The sequence below is a fragment of the Bubalus kerabau genome, chromosome 14 (genome assembly GCF_029407905.1).
Source record: "Bubalus kerabau isolate K-KA32 ecotype Philippines breed swamp buffalo chromosome 14, PCC_UOA_SB_1v2, whole genome shotgun sequence".
In the NCBI taxonomy this organism is placed as follows: Eukaryota; Metazoa; Chordata; class Mammalia; order Artiodactyla; family Bovidae; genus Bubalus; species Bubalus kerabau.
Genome location: NC_073637.1, coordinates 78,432,828 through 78,444,231, shown reverse-complemented (window position 1 = coordinate 78,444,231; position 11,404 = coordinate 78,432,828). Strand labels below are relative to the sequence as shown.

At 45.1% G+C, this 11,404-nt stretch overlaps 1 protein-coding gene across 4 annotated transcripts in view; it reads left to right on the top strand.

The window, feature by feature from the left end:
* Positions 1 to 802: 802 nt before the first annotated feature.
* CPNE3 (copine 3) overlaps positions 803 to 11,404 on the top strand; it is a 47,313-nt gene continuing 36,711 nt past the window's right edge. Inside the window, exon 1 of one of the 4 annotated variants that reach the window (XM_055546725.1) lies at positions 803 to 922. Coding sequence is in view for 1 of the 4 variants with exons in the window: in XM_055546722.1 (XP_055402697.1) it covers positions 11,233 to 11,275 (43 nt within the window). In the remaining 3 variants the exon portion in view is untranslated. Of the gene's footprint in view, positions 1,008 to 10,764; positions 11,276 to 11,404 lie in introns of those variants that run through there. The other 3 variants (XM_055546724.1, XM_055546723.1, XM_055546722.1) reach the window with 3 other exon arrangements.

The following is an 11,404-nucleotide window of genomic DNA, read 5'->3' as shown; positions in this document are numbered from 1 at the left end:
CAGTCGCTCATTTGTGCCCAACTCTTTGCAACCCCATGGACTGCAGCACGCCAGGCCTCCCTGTCCATCACCAACTCCCGGGGGTTTACTCACACTCATGTCCATTGAGTCGTGATGCCATCCAACCGTCTTATCGCCTATCGTCCCCTTCTCCTCCTGCCTTCAATCTTTCCCAGCATCAGGGTCTTTTCAAATGAGTCAGTTCTTTGCATCAGGTGGCCCAAGTGTTGGAGTTTCAGCTTCAGCATCAGTCCTTCCAATGAATATTCAGGACTGATTTCCTTTAGGATTGACTGGCTTGATTTCCTCGCAGTCCAAGGGACTCTCAAGAGTCTTCTCAACGTAACAGAGGGTAGGAGTTAGCACTTGTCTACTTTCATGCTGAACCTGATTCTTTTCTGGTTCACAATGCGGTCTAAATTTTCTCAAATGTAAATTCTTGTATTTTCAGGAATTTATTTTGGTGTACCGGATAACTTACTTAAAAAGCCTTAAGTTTCCTAGGGGTTTTCAGTAAGAAACCAGTTTCGGGCAGGCAGTGGCCGAGGTGGACGGAGCCGGCCTCAGCCCCGCCCTGCCCCGCCCCTCAACCGGGCCCCGCCCCGCCTCTCTTCCGGGCCCCGCCCCCATCCCCGCCTCGTCCCTCGGCCGGCCCCAGCCTCGCCTCGCCCCTCAGCCCCGCCCCGCTTCGCCAATCATCCCCGCCCCTAGCCCCGCCCCGCCACCCCGCCCCTCGGCCTCGCCCCTCGACTGGGCCCCGCCCATCAGCCCCGGCCCTGCCCCGCCCCTCGGTCCGCCCCTCGGCCCCGCCCCGCCCTTCGGCGGATCCTCCGGGTTTCCTTGGACTCACGGCGACTGGGAGACTGTGCGGTGTCCGCCTGCCGGGTCCTTAAGGAGTAACTCCCATCCCTGTGGCCGAGCCGTGAGTGCGGACTCTCCTCTGCTTCGGGCCCGGTGTGACGGGGTACCCGGAACCCAGCGGTCCCCTGGAGAGGAGAAGGAGCCAGGTCGGGAGAGCCGGGGATCCGCGCGACTGGGCCGGGCCGCCCTCGCGCTGTGGGCGCATCCTGGGCTCCGCGCGGCCCGGCGTAGGCCGGGCGCATGGGGCCTCTGCAGCCGCTGGACGGGCGATCGGCGACCGGCCCAGGGCCAGAGTTGCCCAGCGTCTTCCGGGGGAGCCGGAGCTCCGGGCTCAGCTCCAGGCTACGAGGCGCCGCCTGCGCTTGACCTCTGGTGCCCGGGAACCCACAGCCTCCTCCGGCGGGGTGGCGGGCTTGCGGCCCGGGGAGACACGCGGACTCGGGCCGGCTCTGTGTTTCGCTAGTACCAGGGGGAGCGGGACGCGCCTTGGTAGCGGGGGACCCCAGGGGAGCTGCCAGATCGTGGGGTGGACAAAAGTGACTCGTGTGGGGTAACGCAGGAGGCTGCGGGAAGGCGTATCCTAGCGGCTCCAGTTCCGGCTCCGGCTTCGAATTTCTAAGGTTTAGTGTTTTGGGCTCACTACCACCGAGGGCGTGGAGGAAGTGCGGTTAGGTTTGTTTTGCATTACCAGAACCTCTGGGAGACCGAGCAAACCTATCACTGGCGTTACCTGTGATGGTGATCCACACTTTCTGTTTATCCTCGGTATTATCTTTTCGTGGCTGCCTCTGTAACTGCTAATCAGGTAGGAGGAAGAGTGGCATTGAGTGCACCGAGTACTGGTTACAGGATGGCACAAACCCTGCTAGACAACTTTCCTATATGTTAGTTCATTGAGTGCTCACAACCATCAGCTTAAGTGGTATTGCTATTTCGTTTCATACTCGAGGAAACTCAGATTGCATAAATTTCCAAATTGCACAAGGGTTAAGTGGTAGTAGCATTAGAGCTGAAATTCAGATCTGTATGATTTCTGCACCCAGGCTTTATGGCCTAATGTTAAAAAACATTTTTGGGGCTTTCCTGATGACTCAATGGTAGAGAATCCACCTGCTAATGCAGGAGAGGAGGGTTTGATCCCTGGGTTGGACGGATCCCCTGGAAAAGGAAATGGCAACCCACTCCAGTATTCTTGCCAGGAAAAATCCTATGGACAGAGGAGTCTGGCTGGCTACAGTCCATGGGGTCGCAAAGAGTCAGACATGACTTCGCGACTGAACAACAACGAAGAATATTATTACTCTTTGGGATAAGATGGATACCAAGGTTTGAGATCTATTCTTTGAGATTTGTTAGCTGTATGACCTTGGGCGGGTTGCTTAGCCTTTTAGGGCCTGTTTCTGCACTTGTTAAATAGAGATAAAATACCTCCTATGTCATAGGGTTGTTATGAAGATTGAATAAGATCTTTTTGGACCACACTTAGCCAAGTGTCTGGCACATAGTGGTGAACTATATATAGCAACATATATCCCACCGTTGTCATTAATTGTGGACGGCAGACTGCACCTCTGAGTGCTGCCAGCCAGAGCCAGACACGGCTTGTGCGGACCTAGAGCAGAGGCAGAGGGAGGCAGAAGAGGGTCAGAAGGGAAAACTGAGGACAGATGACATGGATGGTGGCGATTATAGGCGCGCCAGTGATCTGTGCAGCCCAGGGTCAGAAGGGAAAGCTGAGGACAGATGGCACGGATGGTGGCGATTATGGGCATGCCAGTGATCTGCGGCGCAGGGCCACTCCTCTGCTTTCATGAGAGTTTTTTAAAAGGCAGTTTGTTATAGCTGATGAACTGGAAAAACACATCCCACTCTGGGCTGAAAACATTCTGAGAGGTGTCTGGGAGGGGACTGTGCTGAGGCTCCCCTCCTGTGAGGGGGAGCGCGTTTCCACAGGGCCTGGCACAGCCTTTCAGGATTTCTTCTCCCAGATTGAGCGCCTGAAGAAAGGAGAAAGACAGGAGATTTCAGGTTGGGGAAAACAAAGCACCTCTTTGCCTTTTCACTTCAGCTCAGTTCAGTCACTCAGTTGTGTCCGACTCTTTGCAACCCCATGAATCGCAGCATGCCAGGCCTCCCTGTCCATCACCAACTCCCGGAGTTCACTCAGACTCATGTCCATTGAGTCAGTGATGCCATCCAGCCATCTCATCCTCTGTCGTCCTCTTCTCCTCCTGCCCCCAATCCCTCCCAGCATTAGAGTCTTTTCCAATGAGTGAACTCTTCGCATGAGGTGGCCAAAGTACTGGAGTTTCAGCTTCAACATCAGCCCTTCCAATGAACACCCAGGACTGATCTCCTTTACCATGGACTGGTTGGAGCTCCTTGCAGTCCAAGGGACTCTCAAGAGTCTTCTCCAACACCACAGTTCAAAAGCATCACTTCTTCAGCGCTCAGCTTTGCCTTTTAAGGATTGGTAAATGGCTGGACACTTCTAATTTTACCTGTAGCTGTGGACACTTTATAGACAATGATCTTCATTTTCACTCAAAGTTAAGGCAGCCTAAATGTTGCGAATTTGTATAGCCTCTTTACAGGGCTCTCACTGTTGCCCTGAGCATTTCCTCTGTAGCGTGGGTCCAGACACCCAGCTCATACCGCACCCTAGCTCCTGTCAGTTCTTGTGTGGCTTTGGACACAGTTTACTTGCCCTCTTTTGTTTCCAGTGATTCCTGTGATTTTTTTTTCTCCTACTATTATTATAATTTACTTTTCTGTTTCTTTTTTCAAAACTTTATTTAGCCAATGATTTACTATACTGGAAAATATGCCTGTCAGCAAAACCTAGAGAGTTAAAGTAGGATGTGAAAGTTGATTCAATAACACTTGACCTTCAAGGATTTGTGATTGGCTACTCTTGTACATCAAAAGCATGATCTTTCAGGTAGCTCTCTCAACAAGGATTAATACTACTTCTATTGGTGCCGTTCAACAAGTTGAAGAGTCCAACTTTAGCCATTCCTTTAATTTACCCATTATTACCTTCACCCTATAGGCCAGCTTCCTTTCCACCAATATTTTCCCTTCCTGTTCTTTCTTACCTTTTAAGGATTGCTAATTAGTTAAAGTCCAGACAATTAAGTAGAATATTTGGTAGAAGATTTAGTAAAAGATTGGCTGAGAAGAAGGTTTAAATTAACATCTAAAAGTAAAGTATCATAGATTTAATTTGACTACATTATTTGAGTTTCTAATATGATGATCAAAGGCAGACATTATATATACATTTTATTTATTTAGTTGAAGTATAATTCATCTACAGTACTATGTTAATTTTAGGTGCACCAGTGATTCAATATTTTTATACATTACATTACAAAATGATCACCACTATATATATTTAGGTAAGATTATGCCTACAATTCAGCCAGTTATTCTGGTTTGAATCTATTTAGAAGTTGAAATGGGGAGAAAATGGGGTTCTTTTGGAGAGACTGTTTACTCTTTTAATATATAACAGCTCATGAGTGTGCAGTCATAATTTTTAAAAAGACCTTAAAATTAGCCTATGTGATAGTTGAATTTACCAATATAAATTAGATGGCTAGCATACTAACACAGTTTCCCCATGAAAATAGCAGGAAATTACTACATATTCATTTTAGCAAACAATTCTGAAATGGATGTATTTCAGTTTTGAAATGGATGGTACACTTGGATGTCACAAGTGGATGTATTATGTCTGGTTCCTGTGAAAATTGCCAAAGCAAGAGCATGGCTGCAAGATGTGTCGTCACCAGGCTACCTCGATATCCTGAGCATTTAGCTGACCATGTCCCTATACCCTAAGGTGATAGGTGGGACATGTTAAAATAGATATCTGAGACTGTATGGAGAAACTTGTTGTCCCTCCCTCCTCCCCCCTTTCTTGGTATTTGACTTATTTTATATTTAAAAAAAGCAGGCTTCCCTGGTGGCTCAGTGGTAAAAAAAATCCACCTGGCAATGCAGGAGATGTGGCTTTGATCCCTGAATTGGGAAGTTCCCCTGGTAAAGGAATGGCAACCCACTCCAGTATTCCTGCCTGAGAAATCCCCTGGACAGAGGAGCCTGGTGGGTACAGTCCATGAGGTCAACAAAGAGTCGGACATGACTTAGCAACTAAACAACAACAGCAATAAAAATACACAACTTAAATATATGTGACACTCTCTATTTAAGACAAAAACAACTGTTAGATTTAACATTTTCAGTTATTTCAACAGAAAGCAAGTATGTAAATGGCCTTATAAGAACAAAGTGTTTCTTTAGAGACTCTGCATTCCAGGTCTAAGGGAAGAACACCCCTTGAGTGAGCCATGTAGGAAGTAATCCAAGTCTCCAACTCTCCAGCATGTTATTTCACCAGCAGGATCTTTATCACACAGTATCATAACGCACTGCTTGTTAGATATAACCTAACATCCACACTCCAAGTTTAAGGTTTTATCTTCCCTAAAAACCTTTAACAAAAAAAAAAACAGTGTACAATCTGCTTAGCAGTCAGGATTTTTTTAAAAAGAAGGGAAAATTTTAAGTTTTTTTTTAATGATGTTATCAAAATAATCTGATAAAAATATATAAATATTACACCCATCTGCAATACTTCTTGCTCCCCTTCTGTGCTTTATTTCTCTCTTTAGCACTTACCGGCACCTAGCATACTATCTATCTCCCTACAGTGTAATCTCATCAAAGTAGGGATATTTGCCTGCTTTGTTCACTGTTGTCGCCTAATCCCTTAGAATAGTGTCTGACACACAGGCATTCTGTATTTGTTAAATGAGTATGGAGTGAATGAACAGTACTATCAAACTGTTCATGATTGGGAAATATAAAGTGGTTGGCCAGAAAGTTAAAACCGATGAAATGTATGCACTCAGCATCCAGAAAACGAATACTCTTGAAATCAGGAAATGTATAACATCCCAGGTTCTTTCTCAGCATTACAAACTTTTAAATCTTGAGGACCAAGGAAGGTTTTACACTCTAGTTGTTGCAGCTCTAAAAGGAAAGAATTTTCATTATCACTGTTCACCATGAACGAGAGAGGAGCATGAAGTGTTAAAATGTGAAAACACCTGTCTTGCCCAGTTAAATAGTACATGTGCCCAGCTAAGAAGAGAAATAAGAGAGCCAGGTTTTAGAAAGCACGCTTTCAGAATTGGACATCATTGGGTAATACAGAGGGTGAGACCTTCTAATGGCTGGTCCAGCCTCTGGTAGATTGAAGAAGGTAGGCAGTTCTTAAAACGCTCAGAGGGAAGTGAGAACCCCAAGGAATGCCAGTAGGTTGCTGTGCCTTAAAATAACATCCAACCAGTGCTGAATATCTGGCCAGTAGCTTTACTGAGTCTCTGTTGCTTTTTAGTTGCTAAGTCATGTCTGACTCTTTTGCAACCCCTTGGACTGTAGCCCACCTGTTTCCTCTGTCCATGGATTCTCCAGGTAAGAATATTGGAATGGGTTGTCATTTCCTTCTCCAGGGGATCTTCCCTACCCAGGGATCAAACCCACATCTCCTGCATTGGAAGGCAGACTCTTTACAATGGAGTCACCAGGGAACCTTAAATTTTTGGTTGAGCATCCTGGAATTTTCTGCTAGTTGATGCAGCTCTGATTTTTATCAAAGGAGTTTTGGTAAAAGATGATTCACTTAGTAGGTAAGGTACATATAAGTGAAAGTGAAAGTCGCTCAGTTGTGTCTGACTCTTTGCGACCCCATGAACTATACAGTCCGTGGAATTCTTCAGGCCAGAATACTGGAGTGGGTAGCCTTTCTCTTCTCCAGGGGATCTTACCAACCCAGGGATCAAACCCAAGTCTCTGGCATTGCAGGCAAATTCTTTACCAGCTGAGCCACAAGGGAAGCCCAAGAATACTGGAGTGGGTAGCCTATCCCTTCCCTAGGGGATCTTCCTGACCCAGGAATCAAACCGGGGTCTCCTGCATTGCAGGCGGGTTCTTTACCAATTGAACTATCAGGAAGATCCACTGGAGATACGGAAAGGTATGTATACTCTGTAGCTAACTTTGCCAAGATGCATGTTTCATAAGGTGAGGCAATATGATATGATCATTACTTCTTTTATTAACACTTCACTCACTACTTATGGTGAACTGTTCATTTGATATGCTTGAAAGTATAATAACCAGTGACATTTCTAAAATGTATGTACAGCAACCAGGGGATTAGTAAAGCAGGACAACCTGAAGAACATGGTAACTAAACTGAATGATAGCTCAGGCTAGTGTATCTCAGAAATTTTCTAGAGAAATCAAGGAAGGGGCCTTAATTGATTCCTCACTTTGTGGTGGGTAGGATAGGGTAAAAGTGCACTAACAGTTTAAAGAAAGAGGGGTCAATGACAACTCTTTCATATTAACCTCTGCTGACCCCAGTTCTGCATGTCCAAGTATCAGCAATAGTGTTAGTTTAGGTTTTATTCAGGATGATTGAAGAATCTGGAAGTTCAATAAAAAAACAGTGGCCAAAAGCTGATTCCTTCATTCCTGCCATGATATGAACTGAGAGTTTAATAATGTGAGATTCTGTGGATGGTCGTAAAATTCACTTCCTTACTATGCTGCATGTACCTAATAGACTGAGCCCTCTGTTTTGTTTGTTGATGTGGATTATTTTTTCAAGTCATCTTGGGATAGAGAATTGAATAACAATTTTAAGTGAAGTCGCCTCCTTCAGTGGGAAAGTATCTGAATATATATATTTTTTCAGATATAGCTTTTTTAATAGTGGGAAACAGAGTTTAATAACCCGTATCTTTTTTATTTCTCTTCTTGGTTCTTAAAATTTTCTGTTCCCCTTAAAAAAAATTAAGAAAAAAAATATTTTTAAAGGAGTAGGAGCTCCTTTAGTTCAGTTCAGTCTCTCAATCGTGTCCGACTCTTTGTGACTCCATGTTCTGCAGCACGCCAGCCCTCCCTGTTCATCACCAACTTCCAGAGTTTACCCAAACCCCTGTCCATTGAGTCAGTGATGCCATCCAACCATCTCATCCTCTGTCGTCCCCTTCTCTTCCTGCCTTCAATCTTTTCCAAGCATCAGGGTCTTTTGCAATGACTCAGTTCTTCGAATCAGGTGGCCAAAGAATGGGAGTTTCAGCTTCAACATCAGTCCTTCTAACGAATATTCAGGACTGATTTCCTTTAGGATGGACTTGCTGGATCTCCTTGCACTCCAAGGGACTCTCAGGAGTCTTCCCCAACACCACAGTTCAAAAGCATCAATTCATCGGCGCTCAGCTTTCTTTACAGTCCAACTCTCACATCCATACATGACCACTGGAGAAACCATAGCCTTGACTAGATGGACCTTTGTTGGCAAAGTAATGTCTCTGCTTTTTAATATGCTGTCTAGGTTGGTCATAACTTTCCTTCCAAGGAGCAAGCTGGTACTCCTTTAGTACTAGTTCCTAAACAAGTGCTTTATTCACTGTCATTAAGTTGGGATCATAGAACATTAACGGGAAGGAGCCTTAGGAGTTAAAGTGATTGACTGACTCAGCTTTCCCGACTGAAAGAGCCCCGAGGCCCAGCAGCGCTTGCCCTCCTGTGGTGTGACTGACACCGAAGTGCTTCCCTTCTGTCCTGGTGAGCTCCTGTTGGTTCCTTTTGCACGCTGAAAAGAACACGTGCCCTTCTCTCTGTTTTTATGCTTCTGTACTTCATTCCCTATCTCCATGTGTAGTATCCCACGGCAAGGATTAAATAAAAAAGTGGGCATCCCTATCTTTTGAATACTGGGCAAACTCAGTGTACTTTTCTTTACTGTGAGGTGTTTGATCTCAGAGTCTCGGCTGTTAAGTGAAGTGTGTTCTGAGGATAGTTTTGCCGCCTGAAGCTGGTCCAGCAGTGCCCTCTGAGAACACTGAGATCCCATGACCCTGTGTAGATCTGCATGTCTGGGGACTGTACAGAGAAAATACTTTCTTAGCCTGAAGTAGTTTACAATCTCATGGGCTGTCTTGAAGAGAAACTGCTGTCATGTAAATATAAACCTTTCAGCTCTTCCAAGTCTTTGGCAAGTTACTGTTATTCTGTTTACATTTGTTTCAGAATATAGTAATAGTTATAGTATAAATATTAATCTGGTAATTTTGTACGATCCTAAAGTTGTGCCGGGCTGAATATTAATTTGACACACTAACTAAAAGGTCATAAGGAAATTAATAAGAGAATATTGCTGCTGTATTAAATAATGATTAATTAGAGGCTTCGGTGCCCTCAGGGCATTCTGGCAAGAGGGGGGAATAATCTAAGTGCTTTCTTTGGCCTTGCTACTTATTAGCTTGTTTATCTAGGGTAATTAACCTTTTTGGATAAATTCATTTTTTAAAATGGATACTATGCATTGTTTTGAAAACATAATAATGTGCTAAAAATTATCAACATATTCAGAGGCAATCTAGTTATTTGCAGGCTTACTATTATAGTTACAGCTATGATTATTGACCTCTTACCATATAGCAGTGGTCCTTGTCCTGGCCAGTTCGCTAGGATTTTTTTTGGAGAGCACAGAATAAAATATATTATTTGGAAGCACTTTGAAAACTGCAAAAAGCAAACCCACAGATTATCTAGATGAATGGAGTTGTTAACTCTTTCCTTTCCTGCTGTCCTTCCCTTCTCTGCTCCCCTGGTCTCTCTCTACTTAAAGGGAGTAAGTGACAGTATGAATGCAAATGCTTTTATAGTGGAATATAGTTTTCATCCTCAGTTTTGAGGATTAAAAACCTCTGAGGTGTTCTGTTGCTCTGTCTGAGCAATGGTTTGGATATCTTTGTATACAGAGAGAGCCAGGGGTTTATGTTGTCTTCTGTTTGCATCCCTCCATCCTCTGCATTTACGGCACATGGAAGATCCTGTGTTGAATGACTGGGTGCCCAGTGTGCTTATCTTGAGCTCCAAGATCTTCCACTGTTGCAGCACCCCTCCCCCCAGCCCCGTGTCCTTAGCACAGTGATAGGTATATAGTTGGAGAAGGACATGGCAACACACTCCAGTGTTTTTGCCTGGAGAATCCCAGGGATGGGGGAGCCTGGTGGGCACTGTCTGTGGGGTCACACAGAGTTGGACACAACTGAAGCGACTTAGCAGCAGCAGCAGCAGGTATATAGTAACCTCTTAGTATTTACATCTGTTGGTTTGACTTGGGGCTTCCAGGTAGGGTGGCAGCTCTTGGATTTTCTGCCATCTGACCCTTTTCCCACTTTGTTTGGAGGGGGATCCCCGTTGCTGTTTTGAGTCACGCAGTCCGAGAGCCCTTGTCCAGGCATGCATTGCTGATGCTGCTGGGCCGCCTTCCAGCCGCCCCAGGGTGGCTCCGGTTGGTTCCCTTTCAGAGGAGGTCGTGCAGGACATGCTATGGCTATCAGTTAGTGAGTCATGATGCTGGAACCAGGAGAAACTTTTGAGGACATTTTAGGACTGCCAGACTCCTCATTTTGTTGGAGAAGGGAATGGAAACCCACTCCAGGATTCTTGCTTGGAGAATGCCATGGACAGAGGAGCCTGGCGGGCTACATTCCGTGGGGTCACAAAGAGTCGGACCCAACTGAGCTACTTTCACTCACTCCTCATTTTGTAGCCAAAGACTGAAGTGTACTAAAGGCACTGGTGGATGGGCACCGACTTTTCCCTCCCGATTGCTTTAGGGCAAATAATGTTATTGTTACTGGTCCCCATGCAACTATTGCAGTTGCTCAGATAAATAAACTCTACCGAGAGGATTTAGGAAAATTAGCACTTACCTGTAGTCAAGGCTGACTCCTTTGGCAAATTCATTTTGTGTAAATTCCAGAGGTTATTGTGTTATCATTCCAAGATGTTCTTTATAAGCAAGGATGAAAAAGGTGCTTTATGTCTTACTATTTAATAATGAGCCACCAATGTGTAGACAATCAACGGAAATACTTGAGTACTTAATAAAATAATAATCGCTACACTTTGTAGTGTGTCTAATATACATGCAGTTTGCATGCTGCAAACCCACAACCGTGAGAAACAGCTGTTTGGGTAGGATGCAACAGCTGTAAACAGAGCTGTGAATTCCAGGCAGAGCTGAGTGGACTAGGGTATGCCCTGGGCAGCCAGTAATGGTTATTATTATTATTATTTTTTTTTTCATCAGAATTGATAAAATCGTGATGTGAGTTGAGGGAAGATGGCAATGGGAAGACTCTTAGGAGACTCTTACAGTAGGCAGAGGAGCGCTGCGGAATACCTGAAGTTGTGACTGTGGGTGAAGGAAGATGCTGTGCCTCCACCTTGGAGAGATTTGGGGTTATCGCAGGCGGACTCTGCTGCCGAGGGAAGATGGAAACGCGGGAGCAGACGAGACTGAAGGATTTTCAGCGAGGTCGTGGGAAAAACCATATGCCTTAAATTTCACACCTCAGGTCCTACTTAAGATATTAGGCCTTAATTTTCAATGCCTTTGACTGATCTGTGTTATATAGTGTTGATTCAGGAAAGTTCGGGTGACTCG